Below are 27,479 nucleotides of genomic sequence, written 5' to 3'. Positions count from 1 at the left end.
GGGTTTCACTATCTGTAGAATAAGAACAAAACTCTGCCCTAGTTTTTGATGAGTTATAACAGACTCAATGACAAAGTAAAACAACTTTGCTCATAGTTGGAAGACAGAGCTGCATTTGAAAGGGAGCTTTCTTCTGTTACTGGAGTTACAATCAGAGCCTGTGTCCTGGTTACCCTAACCAGGTTCAGCCACTCATCCAAAATAAGCTAATTAGAAAAATTGAATTATGTAGATCTGACTTGCCTACCTATAATGCAGCGATCTGAAGGGAAGGTGAGAAGATCTTTTCAATGTCCTAGGACAGCCTAGTTTATATATTGAGTTCCAGGCCAGCCAGAGATTCATGGTGTAATTTTATAAAATAATAATGAAAAAGAGAGATAAAAAGCAATGGAAAAAAGCAATTATTAATGAAAACTGAAAACGTACTAACATATTTATTTGGTATAATTAATTTACACCAGTGATGAAGACATAATGTAACTAATTCATCCTTGAGGTCCTAACAGGTCTACATAAAAGGCAAGAGATATGAACAATGAAATAATCTATCTAAGCCAGGAAACAAATTCTATCCTCTACATAAATCCCTCCCCTATTCTCAGCTCCTTTCTTTCCAGAAAGGTATTCAGATGAGGTTTATTCAGCAGAGAAATTTTCTTTTCTTTTTTTCATAGAAATTTTCCTATGCAGGAATCATTCTTCTCCTAGAATGAGATTGCAGGGGCAATTTGAATTTTTATACAGTCCACTATTTCACTTGATGTTGTCCTTCGGGAGAGATATAAATGTCTCTGAGAATATTAGTATTCCTACCAGGCAGGCAGGCTACAGGGATGACACAGGGAGGGTGAGAAGATTTAAGGTCCAATTGGAGACCACAGCAGGGGCCTGAAGGGTGCTGTCACTGACAGGTACATGCAATTGCCCAGAAATGTAAAGAGTGGAAGACCTGGAAGGGGTTGACTCACCACAGATGAGTGGATACAGAGAATACTGCAGGAGCCAGCTTGTGCTTGCTGCACCCTCAAGTATTGCTCTCTGGCCTTTTAATTCTCTTCCATTTATATCCAAATCTCCCTCTCCCTAATAGTTTATTCACACTCAGCAGCTCTTTCAAATGCCCAATTTCCCCCATGAACAATCCTTCATGTCACCTAGAGTCCCCACTACTCAGGGCTTCTGACTGAGTGTTTTGAAGGCATCAGGGAAGCAGAATATGACCAAGAGATTAGTTATGTGTTCTTTTATATATTCAGAGACTACTTTGACCTGCACTGAGTTTAACACATTGAATACATTTGTAAGATTTCTCTCCAGTATGAATTATTTCATGCCTTTGAAGTCGACCATGAGAGGCAAAGGATTTACCACATCTTTATACTGATAAGGTTTCTTTGCAGTATCTATTATTTTATGTACTTGACAATAACCATGATGTGCAAATGCTTTATCACAGCGGTTACATTCATAGGGCTTCTCTCCAGTATGTGGGTTTTTTTTAAATGGGTTTTGAGATTACATGCTTTTGAGAAGGATTATTATTGATTACATTCACAGAGTTTCTCTCAAGTATGTGATCTTTATGGATTTTGAGACTGTGGTTGTGAATAGGATTTACCACATTGATTACACTCAGGTTTTCTCTCTAGTTGTGTTCTTTTATGACTTTGAAGATCACTATGACCTGCACATTGGTTACATTCACAGAGTTTTTCTCCAGTATGTATGAGTTCTTTTATGTTTTTGGAGATGACTTTGTTTGTAATATGCTTTATCACACTGATTACACTTGTAGGGTTTCTCTCCAGTATGAAGTCTTATATGTATTCGAAGACTACTTTGACATGCAAAGGCTTTACCACATTGATTACATTCGAAGGGTTTCTCTCCTGTATGTGTTTTTTTATGCCTGTGAAGACTACTATAACATGCAAAGCCATTACCACATTGACTGCATTTGTAAGGCTTCTCTCCAGTATGAATTATTTCATGCCTTTGAAGTTGAACCTGAGATGCAAAAGATTTACCACACTGCTTACATTCATAAGGTTTCTCTCCAGTATGTGTTCTTTTGTGTATTTGAAGATTAATGTCTTGTGAATAGGCTTTATCACATTGATCACACTTGTAGGGTTTCTCTCCAGTATGTGCTCTTTTATGACTTTCAAGACTACTATAACGGGCAAAGACTTTATCACATTGTTTACATTCATAAGGTTTCTCTCCAGTATGTGTTCTTTTATGTATCTGAAGATGAATGTTTTGTGAATAGGCTTTATCACACTGATTACACTTGTAGGGTTTCTCTCCAGTATGTGTTCTTTTATGACGTTGGAGACTACTGTGACTTACAAAGACTTTATCACATTGATTACATTCAAATGGTTTCTCTTTAGTATGTGTTCTTTTATGTATTCGGAGATGACTGTCCAATAAATAGGCTTTATCACACTGATTACACTTGTAGGGCTTTTCTTCAGAAAGTGTTCTTTTATGTCTTCTGAGATTACTCTGATTTGACAAGGCTTCATCGCATTGGTTATGTTTGTAGAGCTTCTTGCTAGTATGTGTTCTTTCATGTATTTGAAAACTACTACGATGTGCCAAGGATTCACCATATTGAATACTTCCATAGGGTTTCTTTCCAGTATGAATTCTTTCATCCCTTTGAGGATAACTGTGACGTGCAAAGGTTTTTCCACACTTAGTATAGTCAAAGGGTTTCTCTATATCATGACTTCTTTTATGCCTGCAAAGAAAATTGGCATGTGTGAAAACTTTACCACACTGTTTGCACTGACCTATCTTTATATCTGTATTACTAATTTTACAATTTGGTCTAGTTAATAAGACAAATTGAATCTTAAGGTTTTGTCACTTTGTTTACACCCATGGTTCCCCCTTCATTATGGGTTGTTTTGCATCTTTGAAGACACCTGTAATGGTAAGAGCGTTTATTACATGGCTCACATCTGTAGTGCCCTTTTTCTTTTTTTTTTTTTTTTTTTTTTTTGGTTCTTTTTTTCGGAGCTGGGGACCGACCGAACCCAGGGCCTTGCGCTTCCTAGGCAAGCGCTCTACCACTGAGCTAAATTCCCAGCTGTAGTGCCCTTTTTCAATGAGGCTTTTCACATATTTGAAGAAAACTGAGAGAACTCAGAGCTTTAGCACTCTGCGTACATTTAAAATTGTTTCTCAGGGAGAAATACTCTAGATTAGCATACTGAATTTGCAACATTTACTGGGTCAAACAGAGAAGAATTTCCACATTCCTAGTACTCATAGAGATATTCTGCAGTGTGAGTTTGTGGATATATTCCCAATGAAGTTGGAATACCAACTAGTTATAAACTTGAATCACACTGAGAAAGTCTACTCAAATGGGGAATATCTTCTAAATTGTTCTGGGAGAGAGAGAGAGAGAGAGAGAGAGAGAGAGAGACAGACAGACAGACAGACAGACAGACAGATTCATACTGACTTGCACATGAAAATTACCTTGCATGTCTTCTAGAACTTTGACAATGTTCTTCAATATTATGATCTTCCCAATTGTAGCCTAAAATATAGTACCAGAAAAGGTATGAATTGTTATTGGAAATTAGAGAAAATGTAACTTACTATCTTCAGTGAACCAGATTTATTCACCTCATTCTTCCTTGTTCTCACTTGAAATTATAGAAGAGTATCAGTAACAAAGAAACAGTTGTTTCCTTATTTGAAAAAGTGAAAGAAAATCACTGTCTTACCTATAGCAGTGAGGTTGCTGTAGGTCTCCAGCATCACATCTTTGTAGAGATTCTTCTGTGAAGGATCCAGCAAAATCCATTCTTCTCGAGTGAAGCTCACATGCACATCATCATAGGTCAGTGCATCCTAAAACATCCCACACATGTGTACAAAAGAAACCATGATACAGACAACACTGTAAATGGATACTTCACTGACAATATATTCATATACCTCTGGTGCTTCCTCCACTTATTTCAGACCCAGAGGTGCTAATGTAATCACCAAGCTATCTTAGAATTAAACTGAATAATGAGGTTCAGCTCTGTCTCATTTCTTCATTCTTTGAATAGGATACACCCTTGCAAGAGAAATTCAAACACACACACACACACACACACACACACACACACACACACACACACACACACACGTATATGAGGGAAGAGAGAGAGACAGAGACAGACAGACAAGCAAACAGTACTGAGCACTCATCAGAGAAATTGTATGAACAGTTACTAACAACAAAAATGATGGGCAAACTGGATGTACTGAATCATGCCTTCCTTTAATCTCAGCATTCCGGATGCAGAGCCAGGTGAATCGCATTAGTTGGATGCCAGCCTGGCTTATCTAGGACAGACAGAGGTACATATTAAGACCCTGTCTCCCTTGTAAAAAAAAATCAAACAAACAAGAAAGAGAAAAAGAAGTCAGAGGTTTTTACTGTATTCATCTTTCAGAATCCTGAAGTGTCCCAGTTGAAATTGTAACATTAATAAGATCTTACTAAAAGGAGATACATGTTTATACAGTTACAAATGGACAGATGACAATATTAGAAATGTAAATGTTGATTCTAAAAAAGCAACATAGGGAGGAGAGATGGCTTAGCAGTGAAGAGATTTTGCTAGTCTTGTAAGTAATTGGGTTCAATTGCCACTTACAAGGGGGCTCACAACTATACTCCAAGTTCAGGTATTCTGAGGCCATCTTCCAACTACCACAAGGACCAGGCACATGGGATACATGTTCATACATACAGGGAAAACATCCACATTCATTAAAAAAATTAAAATAGTTATGAAGAATATTATGAATCTGTAATCCAATGACTCAAAAAACTCGGCAGTAAAGCTCAGGCAGTATTAATGTCATGAATACATGGCATCCTGAGAAACAGAATATTCTCCCTGACAAATTTGAATATTTACAACGTGGTTAAAGATCAATACAATACGCCCGACATTCACCAAAACCTACATTCTAGACATATCAACAAATAATATATATATATATAAAAAACAAACAGCTGGGCATGTTGACGCACATTTAATCACAGCACTATGGAGTCAACGTCAGGTGGACCTTTAAATTTGAGGCTTGCATGTTCTATATACCTACAGCCAGGGTTACAGAGTGAAACTTTGTTTTCAAAAGGTAAATAAAACAAAACTAAAAATATAAAAATGCCAGGCCCACAAAATAGCCTAGCATCGAATTGCTTCTACTGATTTAGGGATAGAGTCTATAATGCAGAAGGCATGACAGCATGAGAAGGAAGCTCACTGATCAGTTTCAACCATAACACACTAAACACAAAAAACAGGAAATGGGTTGAGTCTAGAGATATTCAAATCCCATTCCCAGTAAGGAATCTAGAAAGGCTCCTCTTACTAACACCTCTATAAGCTCCCCAAAAGAAACCCTAAAGGAGAGACAAGTGTTTAAAGACATCATCCTATCTGGGAGCTTTTTAACTCAATCAACTACATCCTGACCCTGGTCACTACAGGCTAATGGTCACCCCAGGATAAGACTGCATTTACTCTAACTTCAATGATCTGCAAGAGCTGTAAGAGTCTGCAAGAGCTTGTACACTGTTCAAATGTTCCAAGTCTCTTCTGACACTCAAGACAATCTCTTGATTAGCACATCTTGTAAAGTTAGAAAGCAAGTTATATCTTTCTAATATACAATGGCACAGAATACCCCACCAATTCCAACAGAGAGAAATGTGTACATAGTGAGGGAAAGATTGGACAGAAGCAAGAAACCCAGCAGGGCAAACAACAAATCCTGTAGCTCTGCCTCAGACACATGGGGCCTCAGTTTCAAAACGCTTAGATGGCCCTATCCCTGCGACTTCTCATACATCTCTCAGTTTAGTTTCTTCCACTCTCTATACGCAGCTCCCCACGAGAGATGTCTCATAGCTTAGGTATCTCAACATCTTGTGGTCTCGAAATGCAACTCAGGCTTCATGCTCATAGGTTCATGCAATGCCCTCTCACAGTTTTCTCCCTCACTGGGGCTCTGACTCTGCCAAATATGAATGGCTGGAACAGTGCTGAACTGAAACCACAGGGGAAGAATCTGATCTTAAATTTTGCATCTTTCTTGTTTCCAGAACTTGGGTGCTCCTGCCAAGTTTGGATTTGGGATGGACCCTGCCATGCTTGGACCACAGGTGTAGCAGGTTTTGTATGAAGTCCCTTGCAGGGACTGGGGATCACTTTGCCTTCTCCCACTTCCATTAACTGAAGGCTTAGCAGGAGGGAGTGGCTCCCTTAAGGCATCTTCTTAGGCTTCCAATCCTGAGCAAGGACTTTCTCTTTCATGGTGATAATCTTTGAAAATTCAGGGATCTGTTTCAGCTTTGGCTGCCATGTAAAACTACCCAGAGCTGTTTGTCTCTACAAAACACAGACTTTGTATTTATTTTGCCTCACTTGTTTCTTTCTTTATTTCATTGCAGTCTTGAATGTGTCTCTGGCAATATTCATCCAAGAGATTTCATATTCCATTTAAGATTCCAGCCCATTGATTTTTAACTCTGCCTGCTTTAATTTCTCTGATTATGGGCAGAATAACAAAGATGTTGGGTCAAAATACCACACAAATGATTTCTAGCTAAATTTTTCTTTCTTTCTTTCTTTCTTTCTTTCTTTCTTTCTTTAAAGATTTATTTATTTAATGTATATGAGCACACTGTTGCTGTCTCCAGGCACACCAGAAGAGGGCACCAGATCCCATTTCAGATGGTTGTGAACCACCATGTGGTTGCTGGGAATTGAACTCAGGACCTCTGGAAGAAGAGTCAGTGCTCTTAACCGCTGAACCATCTCTCCAGCCCCGCTAGCTAAATTTTTCATGGAGTCTATCTTTGACTGAAATCCTATGTCTTGAACTTCTGTCTGCATTACTGGCAATGCTCCAACTTTCCAGGTGCTACAAGAACAGCTGATTAGGCTCTGACTACAGCTTTCTATGCTGTTTGCAATCTCAGGTCCTGATATTTTCTACATTCCTCCAAAAGAGAACATTCAGAGGTTCTGTCCAGCAGCAAAATCATTTGTTGTGTACCTTCTTTTGTTGTCTTTTTGTTCTAGCTCGATACTCTGCTGCTGCTGTGATTGAATCCTCTCAGGAAAGGCATCTCAGGTAATGAACAGGTTCACTTGTTGGGTCCTGTCAGATCACAGTCCATCGTTTTGGGAGCTTAGGATCAAAACTCAAGCTTCAATAATGAAGGCAAAAACCATGGACAAACACTGTGTCCTGCCTTGCCCCCTTGCTTGGTCCCTGTCTCACGCGCAGCCAGCTCTCTTACCCAGCCCAGGCCCACTTGCTTAGGGATCCTGCCACCCTCAGTGGAAGAGCCTTCTCACATCAATCATCACCCCACACAGTCTCTCACTGACACAGCAGCCAGCCATTTTGATGAGGGCCATGCCCCCAAGTGAGGCTCCCTCAGATGACTGTGGGCTCTAAAAAGCTAATTAGGACACAGAGACAATAATATGTGAGAAAGTTTTAAAACCCAAATTCAATGTGTTACCCATATCAATCACTTCAGTAGCAAAGCCCCAAACATTGGTGATTGCAAGAATTGGAAAGCACAGATTTGCCAAGAAATGAGGAGAGGCCTTCAGGATCAGGAAGAGGAAACTGAAACTGTTTCTCCACAGAAAGCCCCCAAACTATCAAAAACCCAAGATATTCAGAACATGTATAGTAAATGTTCAGAAGGCAAAAGCATGGGGAAGGTCTATCATTTACTAGAGAAACAATAATATAATTAGATTATAGTGAATAAAATCACAATATAGATGGCACCATTAATAAGAGGAGAAAGACAGGCCTATAAGGCTTTTAAACAACTATAAAATTATAATTTAAAAAAATAAAAGAAACTACAGGTCAACACTGATGCCGTGTACCCTGTTTCTCATCTTTGCCAATAATTGGAAATGGATTGGAAGTGGCAAAAAGCCAGTCAACTGGACAAAGAGGCAACCTAAGGAAAGGGAATCTTTTTTAAAAATAAAATCCATATTGCATAGAGGCCTAACAGAGAAAATATACGAATGAATTCAAGGAACAAGGTTTTCCAAAACAAAAAATCCAATTTAAAAATGGGGTATAGGGGTTGGGGATTTAGCTCAATGGTAGAGCGCTTGCCTAGCAAGCGCAAGGTCCTGGGTTCAGTCCCCAGCTCCGAAAAAAAGAAAAAAAAAAAGGGGGTATAGATCTAAATGTAGAATTCTGAACAGAGGAATCTCAAATGTCTGAGGAAGACTTAAAGAAATCTTCACCATATTAGCCATCAGGTGAATGTAAATCAAAACACATGTCAGAAGGCTAAGATCAATAATACAAGTGACAGCTCATCCTGGTAAGGATATGGGGAAGGGGAACTATCCTCTACTGCTTGTGGTAGTGCAAATTAATACAGCTACTACAGAAATCAGTATTCCCTCAGAATTATGGTTCCTCAGTAAACTGAGAATCCATTTACCTCGAGACCGAGCTATACCACTCTTGGGCATCTATCCAAAAGGTGCTCCATCTTACCACAAGGACATTTGCTCAACTATGTTCATTCATAGTATATTTATTCATAGCTTCCAGAAACTGGAAACAACCCAGATGTCCCTCAACCATAGAATGGATTAAAAAAATGGTGGCATATTTATGCAAAAGCAGTTTTTTTAATGACATCATGAATGTACAGGCAAGTGAATACAACTAGAAAAAAAAATCACCCTAAGTGACACAACCCAGACCCAGAATGACAGATATGGTATGCGTTCACTTATAAGTGGATATTATCTATTAGGTAAGTCTAATCAAGCTACACTCACAAACCTAGAGAGGTTAGGTAAAGAGGAGGGCTATGGGGTGGGGAAGCATGGATCTCTCTCTAAAGGGGAAATAGAATAGTTTCTGTGAGTAGCCTGGGGTTTGATGGGAACAGGAGTGGGAGGGATCAGGTGGGGGTAGGGGGTGGATGAAGGGAGAGAGCACACTACAGGGAGAAAGAGCTGGAATTAGGGGTTATTAAGGAGTATAGAAACCCAGTGTAATGACAACTTCCTGGAATCCATGAGGGTGACCCTAACCAGGACTCATAATGGAGGATACAGAGGCTGAACTGACCATCCTTTGACACCAGGCAGGGCTTCAATGTTCAGAATGGGTGACATTCAGTTGAGCTGTTGGCCAAGGTGGTCCCTTGAAGATCCCTAAACAACCCATGATGATGCTAGGACAAAACTTGGCTCTTTGAAAACTGACAGCAGGGCCCCATCGCTGAGGACAAATTCTACACAGCCCCACTGAATGTGAGGTCAAGCTTCACCCTACGTTCTAGTCTCTTGGAGGAGAGAAGGTACTCGACAGAGAAGGCTACAGAAAGAGAAACCTGGACACCAACCCAGCTACAAAAACCCTCTACCGAAAATTGGTTCTTCATGCAAGATGTGCTGGGGCATGAAGGGACAAACTTGTTTGAGTGGCCAACCCACGTTTGGTTTAACTTGAGGCCCAGACATGAAGAGGACACATGAGTAACATTGTCTGGATTTCCAGGAACCTTACAGAGACTTAAATGGCAAGCATGGGGCCAGCATGGGTCTGTGCCATGTGCCGGATCCTCTGCAGATGCTATAGCTGTCAGCTTGGTGTTTTTGTGGTCTCCTAACAGTGGGAACATCTCTGACTCTTTTGCTTGATCCTGAGACTCTTTTTCTCTTATTGGTTTGCTTTGTCCAGTCTCAATATGAAGGCTTTCACCTTGTCTTTTTCTATCTTGTTTTGTCCTGTTTGGCTGTCCTCTCTTGGAGGTCTGCTGCTCTCTGAAGAGGAAATGGGGATGTGGGGTGGATCTAGCGGAGAGGAGGATAGGAGAGGTGGGAGGTAGCTGGGAGGATTGGAGGGAGGGGAAACAGTGGTCAGGATATACTGTATGAGAGAAGAATCTGTCTTCAATTAAAACATCAATTCAATATTGCTTAAAAGAAAATGCAAAGAAGGGAAGCAATAATGAACAAAGAAAAGTGAAATGGTGAAGACAGGAGAGACAGCATGAATCTGACAGACACAGTTCTCCCGCTGTCTGTGTGGAGGGTGACCATCACACAGGAGTGTAAAAGTATCTTTTATTTGCCTGATGTAACTGTAATCTCAGAGGCTTACTTTTCATCTGCTAACCTAGGCCTAGTCCTGGAAGCTTCTAGGCTCTGTGCAATCTTATCTAGGTCTAGAATGTTTTCAGCCTCTGAGACTCCTAAATAAACTCACCCTTTCTTTTTCTTTCTGAACTATGGATGGCTGGTGCACTCATCTGTTCTGGCTCTAAACTCTCCACAGTAAATGATTCAACATGGCTTCTTCCATTTCCGAATGAACTGCTCTGCTTATCTTCAAACTAATTGTAGCAATCTGTTCTAAACCTCTGGCTCCTCATTCTCTGGCTCGTTCTATCTTCACCCGTGTTTAGCTTGTTCTCTCTTCAACTGGTCTCTGTAAACTCTGGGTAAAACGGTCTCCTCTGCTCACCCGCTGTGCTGCTCCTCTATGCTGGCCCTCTTTCCTGTCTCTTCTCTTGATGGTGGTGCATAGCATATTCTCTCTCCTCTTTCTCTGATTCATCACTTTATCTGCCACTCAATTAGACATCACTTTCAAGCAAGCGTATTTCCATCTAAAACTAAATTTCCTTCATTGTTTGGGTTTAAAAGTGTGTACTGAGGGCCAGTGTGTATTCCAGACACAGGGATTAAAGGCGTGTGCTATGGACTCAGCCATATCACAACTAGAAAACAGGTTATTTGTTTTCTTCAGGAAATAACACAATCTTGGGGTTCACGATGTGATCAAATATCCTGCAACACAGGAGTTAATGAGGGGCTCATTCTTGGGCCCAGTCTAGGTCTGTGAAATCAGTTTTCCTCTCAGCAATGTGAAATACATAATATACAGGAAACAAAAGCAGGTCATTGACCTGTGTTAACTTTCATGAATTTGAAATGTGGAATTACAGAGCTTTCTGTTCATCTCATTCCAAAGCAATATTCTTGCCTCTTTTCAAGAAAAACTGTTTGAATAACTATTCAAATAACAGAAATTAATATGTTATACAGAATTGCTACATTAACTATATTAAAGATAAACAAACTGTTATATAAAAATGTTAGAACACATTCTTCAAAATGAAAAAATTAAGGTGTTACTATCTAGGATAGGTTATTTAATGCAGAGAAAATAGAGATGATCACATACTTAAGACTACTCCTTTTTTGTTTTGTAATTTAGTCATTTGCTGTAAAGTAAATTACTGTCAAAACTGTAATCTACTGTCATTTTTTAAATTCAAACAAAATACCCAGTCTGTTTCTTAACCTCATTTTTACTTTTTCATGCAGCAGGATACATTGGCAGAGAGCTTTCATGCCATCCAATAAAGCCACTTTCTACATTTTCACAGTCTATACTATAATAGCACAATAGCTTTTCATCTGTATAATTCTTGGTACAAAAAGCTTGCTACTTCACTTCTCTTCTCTACATACTACCTAAAAGAACAGGATAAAAACCCATTGAAGGTGAATGTTTCAGCTAGATTTTGTGCGTTTTGCCCTGCGTTACCCCCACCCCGCACCCAGGTTCTCAACAAATGAGCATTGAGGTGATTCTCACATGAAGGCCACCATGAACACAACTGCAATGAATGTGAGAATTCTGATGCTTCTCAATGCTAGTTTTAAGTGCAATTATACTGAGAAGATTGCTGGAATCCCTGGCAATTCTGTCATTTTTAGGTGAACTCTGATAATGGGATACTTGCTTCCAGGTATCATATATAAATGTATCAGAACACATACATTAAATATTTGCAATTTTACATCAACTATAACAACACAACATGCTTTTAACTATTTTAGTTGTTATCTGTGGAAAATCCCAACTTACTGCTGTCAGAATTTATTTTGCATGCCAATACACAATCCTTAACTGAGAAAACAAAGAGTGAAAATAAGACATGGTACAGAATTGAACAATGAATTTGGAAATTTTTTGAATTTATGCTGCAAATTGAACACATTTTATTTTCTCTCTTTTGTTTTCTCAATTAAGTCATACTTAGTGAGCTCTGTTATCCAATCCAAATGATGTACTCTGTGCCACTAGGGTCTACACTAAAGTCCTCCTTCTTAGGCTTTGACAATTACCTCCCATCAGGCTCAGTTTCTCCTTCCAGTCTGTCTCTCTTTCTCTCAACACGGCAGGTCTGCAGGTCTCCCAGGAGATCTGCAGCAACCCAGAGATACAGGAGGCAAGCTCCAGACAGAGACACCCAGGGCAGCCAATCTCAGTGATAACCAGATGGCAAGAGGCAAACACATCATAACCAACAGAAGCCAATATACTATGACTCACCAGAACACAGCTCTCCCACAACAGCAAGCCCTGGATACACCAACACACCTGAAAAGCATGAGGCTAACCTAAAATCCCATTTCATGAAGATAAAAGAGACCTTTAAGTAGGATATAAATAACTCACTTAAACAAATACAGGAAAACACAGTTAAACATGTAAAAGCCCTTTAGGAGGAAACAACAACAACAACCAAAATCCCTCAAAGGAATACAGGAAAACACAATCAAATAGGTAAAGGAATTGAACAAAGCAGACTATGACCTAAAAATGGAAATAGAAACAATAAAGAAATCACAAATAGAGAAAACACTAGAAATGGAAAACCTAGGAAAGAGGTCAGGAGCTACAGATGCAAACGTGGCCCAACAAAGAGTGAGAATTCAGACCAAATTCCCTTATGAACATTGATTCAAAAATACTCAATAAAATTATAGCAAACCAACTCCAATGACACATCAAAACCATCCTTCAGCACGATCAAGTAGGCTTCATCCTAGGGATGCAAGGTTGGTTCAATATACAAAAATTCATTATTGTAATCCACTATATAAACAAAGGAAAAAACCACAATTATCTCATTAGATATTGAAAAAGCACTTGACAAAACACAGCACCTCTTCATGTTAAAGTATTGGAGAGACCAGGAATTCAAGGCCCTTACCTAAACATAATAAAAGCAATATGCAGCAAATCATCAGCCAATATCAAATGGAGAGATACTTGAAACAATCCCACTAAAATCAAGGACAAGACAAGTCTACCCACTCTCTCCCTATCTATTCAATATAGCACTTGAAATTACAGCCAGAACAATAGGACAACAAAAGTACATCAAGGGAATACAAATAGGAAAGGAAGAATTCAAGGTACACTGTGGATATGACAGTATACATAAGTGGCCCCAAAATTCTACCAGAGAACTTCTACAGTTGATAAACAGCTTCAACAAAGTGGCAAGATATAAAATTCACTCAAACCAGTAGCTTTTCTCTACACAAAGGATAAATGGGCTGAGAAAGAAATTAAGGAAACAACACCCTTCACAATAGTCACAAATAATATAAAGTATCTTGGAGTAACTCTAACCAAGCAAGTGAAAGATCTGTATGACAAGAACTGCAAGTCTCTGATGATGGAAAGATTTCTCATGCTCATGGATCAGTAGAATTAACATAGTAAAATCAATCATTTCACCAAAAGCAATCTATAGATTCAATGCAATCCCCATCAAAATTCCAACTCAACTCTTCACAGAGATAGAAAGAGTAGTTCTCAACTTCATATGGAATAACAAAAAAATAAAGTGAAAACAATTCTCAACAATAAAAGAATTTCTGGGAAATCACCATCCCTGACCTCAAAGCATTAGTAATAAAAAAGTGATATAAAGCAATAGTTATAAAAACTGCAGAGACAGGCAGGTAGATCCATGGAATAGAATTGGAGACCCAGAAATAAGCCCATACACTTAGGGACACTTGATCTTTGACAAAGAAGCAAAAAACATACAATAGAGAAAAGAAAGCATCTTCAATAAATGGTGCTGGTCTAATTGGTAGAAAAATGAAAATAGATCCATATTTATTGCCTTGCACAAAGCTCAAGTCCAAGAGGATCAAGGACCTCCACATAAAACCAGATACACTGAATCAAAGAGAAGAGAAAGTGGGAAAGAGCCTTGAATTCATTGGCACAGGCGGAAATTTCCTAAACAGAATTCCAATGGCTTAGACTATAAGATCAACAATTGATAAATGGGATCTCATGAAACTGATAAGCTTCTGTAAGGCAAAGGACAGTCAATAGGACAAAATCTGGCAACCTACAGGATGGAAGAAATCGTCACTAACCCCACATCCAATAGAGAGCTAATACATGAAGAATTCAAGAAGCTAACCTCCACAAAACTAAATAGCCCAATTTAAAAATGGGGTACAGAGCTAAACAGAGAATTCACAACAGAGAAATCTTGAATGGCCAAGAAGCACTGAAAGAAATTATCAAAGTCCTTAGTCATCAGGGAAACGCAAATCAAAAGGACCCTGAGATTTTACCTGACACCAATTAGAATGGCTAAGAACAAAAACTCAGGTGGCAACACATGCTGGTGAGGATGTGGAGAAAGGGAAACATTTCTTCATTGTTGGTGGGATTGCTAACTGGTACAACCACTCTGGAAATCAGTCCGACAGTTACCCAGAAAATTGGAAATAGATCTACTTGAAGATTCAGCTATAATACTCTTGGGCATTGCTAAAATACCTAAGGTTTCTACTCCTGTTACAATGTCTTCTGCCGCCAAGCATGCACCTTTAGTCTCATGGGTTGTTCCCTATGATCGGCGAAGAAGAAGAGAAGACTAGGACCTGGTTTACTGATGGCTCTGCATGTTATGCAGGCACCACCCAGAAGTGCAGCATTACAACCCCTTTCCGGATGAACCCTGAAAGATCCAAGTGAAGGAAAATCTTCGTAGTATGATTGTTCACTGATTCATGGGCTGGCCATGGATGGTGAGGGGTTTGGAAAGATCACGATTGGAAAATTGATGAGAAAGACATCTAGGGAAGAAATATGTAGATTTATCTCTTCAAATGGGCAAAGAACATGAAGATATTTGTGTCTCAGCAGAGGAGAAGTTCAGTAATCAAGTGGATAAGATGACTTGTTCTGTGGACAGTCAGCCTCTTGCCCCAGCCATCCCTGTCATTGCTCAATGGGCACAGGAACAAAGTTGCCATGGTGGCCAAGATGGGTGTTATGCTTGGTTTCAACAACACAAACTTCCACTCACCAAGACTGACCTGGCTACAGCTACTGCTGAATGCCAGATCTGTCAACAGCAGAGGCCAACACTGAGTCCCAGATATGGCACCATTTCTCAAGGTGACCAGACAGTAACCTGGTGGCAGATTGACTACATTGGACCACTTCCTTCGTGGAAAGGACAATATTTTGTTCTTACTGGGGTAGATACTTATTCTAGTTATGGATTTGCCTTCCCTGCATGTAATGCTTCTGCCAAAACCACTATCCATGGACTTACAGAACGGCTTATCCATCATCATCATGGTATTCCACACAGTATTGCTTCTGACCAAGGAATTCATTTCACAGCCAGAGAAGTGTGACAGTGGGCCCACAATCATGGATCCACTGGTCTTACCATGTTCCCCATCATCCTTAAGCAGCTAGTCTGATAGAAAGATGGAATGACCTTTTGAAGACACAGTTACAGTGCCAACTAGGTGGCAGCAGCATGGAGGAGTGGGGCAGAGTTCTTCAGAGGCAGTATATGCTTTGAATCGGTGTCTGTTATATGGTAGTTTCTCCCATGGCCAGGATCCATGGATCCAGGAATCAAGGGGTGGAATAGGGACTAGTTTTACTCACTATCACTCTTAGTGACTCTTTAGGAAAATTTTTTCTTCCTTTCCCCACAACTCTAGGTTCTGCTGGCCTACAAGTTTTGGTTCCAGAGGGGCGAGTGCTTCTACCAGGAGCCACAACAAACATTCCATTGAACTGGAAGCTCAGACTTCCCCCTGGTCATTTTGGGCTTCTAATGCCTTTAAACTAGCAGGTTAAAAAGGGAATAACAGTGTTAGGAGGGGTGATCAATCCAGATTACTATAGGGAAATTGGACTGCCTCTCCACAATGGAGGTAAGAAGGATTCTGTCTGGCGTGCAGGAGATCCCTTAGGGCATCTCTTGGTTCTACAATGTCCTGTGATTAAAGTCAAATGGAAGCTACAACATCCAAGCAGGATAACAAAGGATGCAGACCCATCAGGAATGAAGGTATGGGTCACTCCTCTAGGAAAAGAGCCAAAACCTGCTGAGGTTCTTGTAGATGGTGGAGGAAATGCAGAATGGGTAGTAGAGGAAGTTAGTTATAAACACCATCTATGGCTACATAGCCAGTTGCAGAAACAAGGATTATAGAGTAATATGGATGCTTCTGTTTTATTTTGTTAAGAACATGTTTGTATAGCTATTTGTGCTTTCTTCCAATTTCTTTTTTTTTTCCAGAGCTGGGGACCGAACCCAGGGCCTTGCACTTCCTAGGCAAGCGCTCTACCACTGAGCTAAATCCCCAACCAATTTCTTTAACACCAATTGGTATTTAAGTTGAGATACTAAAAGAATGTTCCCAAGGGACATTGCCCCATTGTAAATTTACAAACGCATTTGCGATTGTACGAGGAATAGTTACATCATATTAGGTGTATTCATGACCTTGTTACTGTTTCGTGTGGACATGAGATATTTGTGTCAAGTTGACAAGGAGTGGATTGCAGTGGCTATTCCTGGTTGTCAACATGACTACATCTGGAATGAACTAAAATCCAGAATTGGAAGGCTCACCTGTGATCCAGATCTTGAGGCTGGGAGATACAAGTCTCTGACCTGGATCTTGGTATGGAGATCTTGAGGCATAGGGGCTATGAATCCCAGGAGACTAAGGCAAGAAAATCTCTGAGTTCAAGGTCATCTGGGACAAAGCAAGTCCCAGATCCAGGCATGGTGGTACACACATTTAATCTGGGCCACACCTTCTGCTAGAGAGCAACATAGGGACATTGGAAGAAGGAAGACTCTTCATCTGCTTGCTTTGTAGAACTGAGAAACTACTGGGTCCTTGGACTTCCATGCAAAGCTGATCATTGCTGGGGAATTGGACTACAGACTGTAGGTCATCATAAAAAATTCCCTTACTATATAGAGACCACCTATAAGTTCTGTGAATCTAGAGAACCTTGACTAATACAGGAGTATAGCCAAAAGATGTCCCACCATACCAGAGGGACACGTTCATAGCAGCCTTATTTGTTATAGCCAGAAGCTGGAAACAATCCAGATGTTCCACAATGGAAGAATGGATACAGAAAAATGCGGTACAGTCACACAATGGAATACTATTCAGCTATTAAAAATGAAGACATCACCCGAGAAACTTCTGTATCTGAGAAACTCCTTTTGTACCTGGAATTGTATTTCCCTGAATCATGCCATTTGTTGTCCTTGTGGGAGTGGAAAGGTCACCATATTTACCAACAGCACCACAGTTTGGTTCACTGTCCATCCAAGTCCAGTCAGATAGTTTACCCAACCTGCTCTTTCTGGTGGTTGTCACATTCACCATCAGAGGAGAATATGAAAGAACCTGCAAGGTCCCTCCCACTGGTGCTCCTCCTGATAGCTAGCATTCCCAGAGGACAGTAGCAGCTCCCCTACTGGAGGAGTAGAGATTAAATGACTCAGACAGCACTGGCCTTCCCAGTTCTGTCTTCCACCCCACCCTAGAGGCAGACAGAGCCATAGCCTGGTGAAATTTCATTTTAGTAGAATCTTTTACTCTTCCAGAGCACCTGTTCATCTTCCAAGGCACAGGGTGCTTGGTGTGCACATTCTATTACACACTCAATGTCCAGTGCAGCCATCCCTTTGCTTCTTAGCTGAAAAGTGTTGAAACCAAACTTCAAACTCAAATAGTAACAACAACTGAACCAAAAGGAATTTGGAATCAAGGAACAATAACTGGGAGGTGAATGAAAAAAGAAATAAAAAGGAAAGAACACAGCTGCCCCTAGGTACAGTGGAATTGAAAGTTTATTATAGATAAAAGGGAGAGCATAGTGAGGGGCAGGGACATCTGGGAGGGTCCACGGTGGACGTGACCCACAGCCATGTCAGGAGACGGTGGAAGGGATGGGGGAGCCAGGCTAAGAGGTCAGGAGGGTAAATGATAGATGAAAAAGACCAGGTAACCAAATTACTTAAGGAAGGGCCGCTGAGACAAGGGCAGCACAATCCCTAAACTAGAGGGCGGATATACCAGCCATACCTGTGACAGGTAGGGACTGAGGGATGCTTGGGAGAACCTGACAGCCAGGTCCACTCGGATTTGTTAAACATTCAGAGAAAAGAGAAGTTGAAATGATTTAATTATAATCTCAAAGTTTTTTTAAAAGTTGAACCAGGCTCTATGTTCCAATATTCTCCAGGGATTAGACATGTGTACTAGAGCACACCAAGTACACTCACACCTTTCCTCTCAGGCTGTGCACCTTCAGACAGGAAAAATAGCTTTCCTGTTAGGTACAGCCATGCCGGTTTGGTTGATCTTCTGCTGTGGTTGAACTAGTGTAACTACAAAAATATGGTTTCTGGAAATAAGTTCAGATCCTTATTTACATTCTTTATTGCCCTGCTCTGTGAACCCACAACAATGTCATTTTGGACATTTACTGACTATCTAAAATTGATTATCTGACTACCCACTACTAATGCCAACTACTTTCACAGCAGGAAAGCTCTCACCTTCCTTCCTTCCTGTCCCCTCCATGCTGTGAGTACAACAGCTTCAAAGGTGGACAATGAACTCAATTCTTATACAGGTTCCTCTTTATTTCTAATTCTCCTGTAACTGTCAGGGATGTAGGAGGACACTCATTCTCTGGTCTCTCTTCCTCCTCACTGACTGGTCAGGGCCAGCCCAGCAGGAGTTGCCAGACTGTCTTCTAAGAACTAGAGGCAGGATTAAGTGTTCTGAAAGGCTGAAGATGCAGCTGTTCTAGACATAGACATGCCTTCCCAGGGAGAAATCACTCCGTACCCAATTAAAAGACTCATGTGGCCGGTAATCTCAATTCTTACATAGGTCCCTCTTTATTTTTAATTCTCTTTTTATAAATCTCTTTCACAATAGCTTGCATCCAACTTTGGTTTGTAGTGACAATTTTGAGAATACTGGAATTTTGGTTTCTAAAGAAAAAACAAACAACCAGAAACATGATAGGAATGTGCTTTCATTATGATCCCAGATGTAGAGATGTGAAGTTACTTCTGATTCTTTCAGCCCCTGACTATGATTTGCCTCATGCTCTAGCAGAAGCATGATTTTGCCAGCTACATATTTCTGTGATGGTGTGACATCTGCAACCGGTAACATTTTGGAGCTTATGTAAATCCAAGTACCTCAAGAGGCAGGGTGGGCGGGTTGTTGGTCTTTTAGGGAGGTTGGTTGTGGTTTGTTAGTAGCTGTGGCCAAAGAGGAAACAAAAGGAAAGAAATCCAATTCAAGCATTTTTTTCTCCTCTACCCTTGTTTCTTTCCTATCTGGCATTAAGGGGTGAAGAGGGTGGGGAATAAAGGGCGGGGAATAAGGAGAAACTACAGAGTAGCAAAAGTCAGCTACACTGGTTAATGCTAAAAGAGAAGCCAGCCTAGGACTGATTTTTGGATTCCTCATATACTGTACCCTTAAATCTCTTTTAGATTCAGGTTCCAGGTTATGTTTTGAACAATTTAAATATGGACCACAGACTGGAATTCTAGGCATTTAGACAGATGGGAGAATTATGCACCATAAATATTTCCAAAATTATTTCTTAAGTACATCAGTGCCTTAAAACAGCAGACCATCCTTCAGTGACTGGGCCCTAAGTGGAAGGTCTGAGATGGTAAAAACATAGGAAAAGGACAAGATGGAAAGTATAAACCTGGGTTGGGGAGGTCTTGCACAAACTATGCATTATACTAAGTAGTCTTCTTAAGAAGAATGCCATCTTGTACACCATTTACCTGGGGGGAATGGAAGGAAATGGGAGACATCTATGAAATCAGCAGAAAGATGAAGAAACTATGAAGTTAGCAGAAACATCATACAATGGGACACACTCAGGAGACGTCCAACCAAACAGTGCTGCACAAGGGGAAGTCAGTGTACCTCAAGAACATTCCTGACCAAGCCTTGGGACTGATAACCACAGCCCTGCCAGGTGGGAAGAGTTGTGTTCTCAGAATCGGATGCAACCCCTCCCTAAGACCCTGAGTTACTGAGGTAAAATAGATCTCCTTCTCTTAAAACCAGGAGTGTGCTTGGGAGAACTGGTCATGGTCTGGGGCCAGGGCCTTTGAGTCATCCTCAGTCCATGTGGACCTCAGGGAAAGAAAGCCTTGCTTGATCAGGCCAGCGCTCAACGAAACAGTGTTCTGCTTGGTTTGTTTTTATTTTCATTAACTTTCAAATAGTTGTCACACGGTATCATCCTGCCCATGTGGCAGAACTATGTTGTTCTCAAGAAGAAAACTGAACCTTTAGGGCACACCGGGCATTAATGTTACTGTGATCCTGTAAGGCCTCATCTAGCAGTTTGTTAGAGGCCTGCTCTCTGACATGGGGATGGGCCTGGTGGCTGGTTGTAAATCAGGGTTGTTTCCTTTGTTATGGCTTGGAACCATATTTCTAGACATCTTGGTGAACAAACGTGTATCCTAGCATTTTAATCTCTAACAGGCCTGGTTAGCACACTGCTTACCTGTGGGGTGTTTTACAAGCAGCCCTCCCTCAGGTAAACTCTACTTGGTGTGACTTGCTAAATCCTAACCATTAGTGAATTCTTTACATCATCACTTCTACTCTTTTGCACCACGGCTTACTGTTGGATTGCGACCCAACACATGAGATGCCTTTTACAATCTTCACAAAATTAATTCCAAATGGATTGTACACCTTAATGTAAATGCTAAGGACAGAACTTATAGAAACTAGGGATTCTCCGTGGTTGGCATCCCGCCAAGGATGCTTCTACACAAGCCACTGTTCCACACGGTCTGGACAGATGAAGCCCCCATAGTGCAGTTATTCAGAGGTTGCCAGCGAGTGGCTAGGACCGCAAAGGACCTCGTGGTTGGCCTCACGTGGCCTCCGGTTTCCTCCTATCACCACCCACCACTCCAGCTCCCGGTGCTCAGCCCCCTGCTCCTCCTGCTGTTGGCAGTGACCTGTACTCACCATTTCCCAAGTTCTAAGCTTCCCTGAGTGCGCCTCACAGCGTACAACAGCAGGGTACAGAGTAGCACGCAGGGCTCAAGCCTGCTCAGCTACTAAGCAAAACCTGCCTCGAGGCACCCGGAAGAACACGCCTCCTCTTCTGACTGGCAGGTCCTCCTGAAGGCTCTGATTGGTCAGTGAGTCTTGAGTGACGTGACCACTGCTCTTAGGGTTGAATGTTCTGAAGGTCACGCAGCGTGGTTCCAGGCCCACACTTTCAGTGCAGAGCCAGAAATTTTCCAGATCTTCAGTGATTTGTATTTCAGTTGCACTGGTGAGTGTCCTGCAACAGCCTACCCCGCTGACTTCCTGCCCCGCCCAGGGGAAGTCCCACCACTAGCTTCCGCTGCTCAGCCGCCTGCTCCTCCGCTTTTAGAAGCCGTGATCCTGTACTCACTGGGTCCTGATATCAGAGATTGTCGGAGCTCTCTTTATAGCACTCAGTAGTCACGTCCCCTGGGATCAAGGTTGTTAGCTTGCATAGCCCCCTTACTCAACTTGCAGTGGAGTTATTAATCTGTCCCACAGCGGAAGGGTGCCCAGAGTCCTAACACTTAAAGAGAGATTTTAGGAAACAAGAGTTCTGTTTGTGGCTTCATGCTGAGTTCAGATAAACTGCAGCTACTTCTCGCCAGGTAGGTATGAGACAAGCCTTGGAGAAAAGCAGGACTCAGTGACAAACACTGAGGAGCACTTTTCCAGCTGTCACATCTTCTCCCGTGGGAAAGTAAAAAACATAAAAACCCTCACAACCGTATTAGTGAAGCTTCTCTAGATGAACAGAACTGATAGAATGAGTCTGTGTGAAGAAAATGGGTTTACTAGAATGGCTCACAGACTGTGATCTAACTGGTCTAACAATGGCTGTCCACCAATGGCAAGTGGCAGAATCCTGCAGTAGCTCAGTATAAGTTGCTCTGTGTCTCAGTTGGTCTCAGTATCTATGACAATTCCAGAGATGTGGGCTCTAATGCCAGTAAAACAAGCAAACCTTGAACAAAAACAAAACACCCCCTCCCCCAACACCACTACTACAACTAAAAACTTGCCAGCCAGACGTAGGACAAGCAGACAGAGAGAAAAAGCTACCACTAAGTATCTTTTTTATATGTGGGTTGCCAATTAAAGGTGCTTTTCACCGCCTCAGAAAATCCAGGTTAAAGAAGGGATTTCTCACTTCAAAAGCGACAACTGAGAAAAATTCCCACACAGCGTCCAAATCCTTTCCGTTTTAGTTAGTTCCATATGTAGTCAGTTTGACTACCAAGAATAGCCATCACATCAGCCAAGACAGGAGAACTGAGAAAGATACCCTGCCCCTTCACTTCCAGTAGCAGGAAAGGAAAGCATGGGAATTGTTTCCAAAACAATGCCTTTCTTTAAAGTAGGAGTCACTGGGATTATGGAGAGAGTCTGGATACATTTGCACAGAGGTATTGCTGCTCCTACACATGCATGCTCAGTTAAATCCTCTCTTGAACGTTGTCACAATGTCAAAGCAGTGATATTTAAGGGTATTCTTAGTTCAAAGTCATATACATATGACTTAGCTGAAAATCCAGTAAATGCCACTGAAAAAGTAGACTGCTGGCTGTTATGATTGGTCTACGTATGATCTAACAGATGTGTCAATGCCACAATTCTCACATATACAGAGGACAGGGAACACAAATTCAGAAAGCTCACCTGTCTGAACAGATTTGCTGAGCTATTCTAACCTCACGGTGAGCAGGCTGGCTCAGAGGAAGGCCACAGGACCAGAAAGCCTCCGTTTTAATTAGCTCTGTCCGTATTCTGTCTGTCTCAGGGCTGAGACATCACTATACAGAATTCTGGTTTTTAGGCTTTATTTTCATTATATACACACATGGGTGTTTGCCTGCATGTGTCTGTGGGCAGTACCAACAGAGGGAAGAAGGTGGGAGATGCCTAGGACTGGAGGCCCAGCAAATGGTTAACTACTACAGGGTTTCTGGGAATGGAAGCTTGATCTTCAATAACAACACCAAACTGATCTTAACCTCTGAGCTACTTTTTATTTAAAATTTATTTTTATACATTTTAATTAAAATATACTACATCACTTTCCCCTTTTCATCCTATGTCCTTCTTTCCCCAAATTCTTCTCACCCAATTTCTTGTCAAGTATGTGTGAATAAATATGTTCAAATACATGAATAAAACTGGCTGGGTCCGTTTCCGTTAGTAGCGTGCATGTGGTTTCAGGACTAACAATTTTGCATTGCATGGCCCAATAGGGAGCTCATCTTTGCCTGAGGCTAATTCTTCTACTTGCAGGAGTGATGTACAACACTTTGTTGCAAACACAAAGGTTCTTGTACCCAAAGATCATTAGGGAAATTAGGAATGTCAAACACACAGGGACCTCTTCTCAATAAAGTAAATCGCATTCTATCCAAAAGGCTGAGAGTGGATTTTATTAATGACCTAGAGCTATCTGTGGAGGCAAATCGCTCCTACCTATTGCTAGAGAGGCAGACCTTACCCAAATTCCCAAGAATGATTATCTCAGACTCTTTATCTCCTGCACTGTTACCCATCCTTAGGGGAGATGTCACATGTACTTTATGACCAGCTGACCTCTATGCTATTGGTCAGAGATCACATTAAATTCTAAGTCTTTTAGCTATAGAACCCTCATGCTCTGTAAACATATATATATATATATATATATATATATATATATATATATATATAAATACAAATACCTAGTCAGTGGATGGAACAAAGTTCCAACAACTTGGTTTTTTTCTCCCATAGCTTATATATTCCAGAAAAACCTTTCAAGCAGTATAAGATTAAAAAGTGATTGCATTTTTCTTCTAGTAAATAACTATGAAAGAAGTGTGTTTCTCAATAGCTTTACAAGAAATAACATTATGTAGTACAGGTAAAGAAAATAAATTGGGGTTGGGGATTTAGCTCAGTGGTAGAGCGCTTGCCTAGCGAGCGCAAGGCCCTGGGTTCGGTCCCCAGCTCTGAAAAAAAGAAAAAAAAAAAAAAGAAAAGAAATTATTCCCAAGAACCCACGTACATTCATAACTAAGCAATTTGTTGTAGATTAACAAAGTATGAGCAAGCAGCTTAGTTTTCTCAGTTACCTTTACTGGCAGGCAGCAGTTTGTGCTTACAAAGAAAAGATTATTTTATTATTTAATCTTTAAAAGTAATATCATAAGAGACTTAAAGCAATCACAAATCTAAACTTTTATATAAAGGTCAGTAACATAAATTTTAAATCCTCAGAATGTATATCTACTCATCAGCAATTTTTATTAAATCATATCAGGAAGCTGACAGCAAAAATGGGTGTTAGAAATCAACCATCATTAGTTCAGCCTTAGTGAGTCAGGTCGGCCAGTGCTACCATTGTTCCTGTCCCCTAACTTTAAAAAAGTCCTTGGCTTAACTGTCTAGAGTATGCCCTTCTGAACTTCAAATTGTTCCTTAAGATATTTATTTATTTATTTATTTATTTATTTATTTATTTATTTATTTTAGATATTTATTTATGTTTCAAATGTTATTCCCTTTCCTGGTTTCCTGTCCATAAGCCCCCTATCACCTCCCCGTCCCCTTCTTCTATAAGGGTGTTCCCCTCTCCACCCACCCCCTTACCTCCCCCCCCTGACATTCCCTTACACTGGGGATCCAACCTTGGCAGGACCAAGGGCTTTTCCTTTCATTGGTGCCTAACAAGGCCATCCTCTGCTACACATGCAGTTGGTGCCCTGGGTCAGTCTATGTATAATCTTTGGGTAGTGGTTTAGTCCCTGGGAGTTCTGGTTGGTTGGCATTGCTGTTCTTATAGGGTTGCAAGCCACCTTCAGCTCTTTCGATCCTTCCTCTAATTCCTCCAATGGGGGTCCCATTCTCAGTTCAGTGATTTGCTGCTAGCATTTGGCTCTGTATTTGACATGCTCTGGCTGTGTCTCTCAGGAGAAATCTATACCCGGTTCCTGTCAGCATGCACTTCTTAGCTTCATCAATCTTATCTAGTTTTGGTGACTGTATATGGATGGGCCACCTGTGGGGCAGGCTCTGAATGGCCCTTCCTTCAGTCTCTGCTCCAAACTTTGCCTCCATATTCCCACCTATGAATATTTTTGTTCCCCCTTTTAAGGAGTGAAGCATCCGCACTTGCATCCACACTTTGGTCGTCCTTCTTCTTGAGCTTCATGTGGTCTGTGGATTATATCTTGGGTAATTCAAGCTTTTGGACTAATATCCACTTATCAGTGAGTGCTTACCACATGTGTTTTTCTGTGATTGGGTTACCTCACTCAGAATGATATTTTCTAGTTCAATCTATTTGCCTATGAATTTCATGAAGCCATTGTTTTTGATAGCTGAATAGTACTCCACTATACAGATGTACCACATTTTCTGTATCCATTCCTCTCTTGCAGGGCATCTGGGTTCTTTCCAGCTTCTGACTATTATAAATAAGGCTGCTATGAACATGGTGGAGCATGTGTCCTTATTATATGTTAGACCATCTTTTGGGTATATGCCCGAGAGGGGTACAGCTGGGTCCTCAGGTAGCGCAATGTCCAATTTTCTGAGGAACCTCCATACTGATTTCCAGAGTAGTTGTACCAGTCTGCAATCCCACCAGCAGTGGAGGAGTGTTCCTCTTTCTCCACATCCTCGCCAGCATCTGTTGTCACCTGAATTTTTGACCTTAGCCTGACTGGTGTGAGGTGGAATTTCAGGGTGGTTTTGATTTGCATTTTCCTGATGACTAAGGATGTTGAAGATTTCTTTAGTTACTTCTCAGCCATTCGATATTCCTCAGCTGAGAATTCTTTAACTCTAAAAAATAGGGTATTTGGCTTTTTGCAATCTAACTTCTTGAGTTCTTTGTATATTTTGGACAATAGCCCTCTATCAGACGTAGGATTGGTAAAGATCTTTTCCCAATCTGTTGGTTGCCATTTTCTCCTAATGACAGTGTCCTTTGTCTTACAGAAGCTTTGCAGTTTTATGAGGTCCCATTTGTTAATTCTTGATCTTAGAGCATAAGCCATTGGTGTTTTGTTCAGGAAATTTTCCCTTGTGCCCATGTGTTCAAGACTCTTCCCCACTTTTTCTATTAGTTTGAGTGTATCTGGTTTGAAGTGGAGGTCCTTGATCCATTTGGACTTAAGCTTTGTACAGGGCGATAAGAATGGATTGATTTGCATTCTTCTACATGCTCACCTCCAGTTGATCCAGCACCATTTGTTGAAAATGCTGTCTTTTTTCCCACTGGATGGCTTTAGCTCCTTTGTCAAAGATCAAGTGACCATAGGCGTGTGGGTTCATTTCTGGGTCTTCAATTCTATTCCACTGATCTGTCTTTGTACCAATACCATACAGTTTTTATTACTATTGCTCTGTTAATACTGCTTGAGGTCAGGGATGGTGATTCCCCAAGTTCTTTTATTGTTGAGTATAGTTTTTGCAATCCTGGGTTTTTTTTTATTCCAGATGAATTTGCAAATTGCTCTATCTCTGTGAAGAATTGAGTTGGGATTTTGATGGGGATTGCATTGAATCTGTAAATTGCTTTTGGCAAAATGGCTGTTTTTACTATAGTAATCCTGCCAATCCATGAGCATGGGAGGTCTTTCCGTCTTCTGAGATCTTCAATTTCTTTCTTCGGAAACTTGACGTTCTTGTCATACAGATCTTTCACTTGTTTAAAGTCACACCGAATTATTTGAGACTATTGTGAAGGGTGTCATTTCCCTAATTTCTGTCTCAGCCTGTTTATTCTTTGAGGAAGCCTACTGATTTCAGTTAATTTTATACCCAGCCATTTTGCTGAAGTTGTTTATCAGGCTTCCTAGTTCTCTGGTGGAACTTTTGGGGTCACTTAAGTATACTATCATATCATCTGCAAATAGTGATATTTTGACTTCTTTCTTTCCAATTTGTATCCCTTTAACTTCCTTTCATTGTCTGATTGCACTGGCTAGGACTTCGAGAACTATATTGAATAAGTAGGGAGAGTGGGCAGCCTTGTCTAGTCCCTGATTTTAGTGGGATTTTTTTTATTTTTATACTCCAGATTTTATTCCCTTCCTGGTCCACCCCATCTGTTCTATATCCCATACCTCCTCCCTGTTCCCCCAACCCCAGTCTCCACAGAGATGTCCCCACCACACCCATCCC

The 27,479-nt window shown here is 40.9% G+C and overlaps 1 protein-coding gene across 1 annotated transcript; it reads right to left on the bottom strand.

Annotated features, from left to right (window-relative positions):
- Positions 1-414: 414 nt before the first annotated feature.
- Positions 415-21,374, bottom strand: Zfp950l6 (zinc finger protein 950 like 6). Its single transcript, XM_017597761.3, has 4 exons — positions 21,261-21,374; positions 3,753-3,879; positions 3,502-3,562; positions 415-2,752 (listed from the first exon to the last, which is right to left on the bottom strand). Exons 1-4 carry the CDS (start codon positions 21,261-21,263, stop codon positions 1,705-1,707), a joined length of 1,239 nt encoding a protein of 412 aa, XP_017453250.1. The 5' UTR covers positions 21,264-21,374; the 3' UTR covers positions 415-1,704.
- Between the last annotated feature and the right edge of the window lie 6,105 nt (positions 21,375-27,479).

The sequence above is a fragment of the Rattus norvegicus genome, chromosome 10 (assembly GCF_036323735.1).
Source record: "Rattus norvegicus strain BN/NHsdMcwi chromosome 10, GRCr8, whole genome shotgun sequence".
NCBI lineage: Eukaryota > Metazoa > Chordata > Mammalia > Rodentia > Muridae > Rattus > Rattus norvegicus.
The sequence above is the reverse complement of the archived record's forward strand: the minus strand, read 5'-3'. Positions and strand labels throughout refer to the sequence as shown.

Coding starts and splice junctions, on each gene's coding strand:
- Zfp950l6 (XM_017597761.3), bottom strand. Junction 3,563..3,752: donor CAGCAACCTCACTGCTATAG/GTAAGACAGTGA, acceptor ACTATATTTTAG/GCTACAATTGGGAAGATCAT. Junction 2,753..3,501: donor AGTTCTAGAAGACATGCAAG/GTAATTTTCATG, acceptor TTTTCTTTGCAG/GCATAAAAGAAGTCATGATA.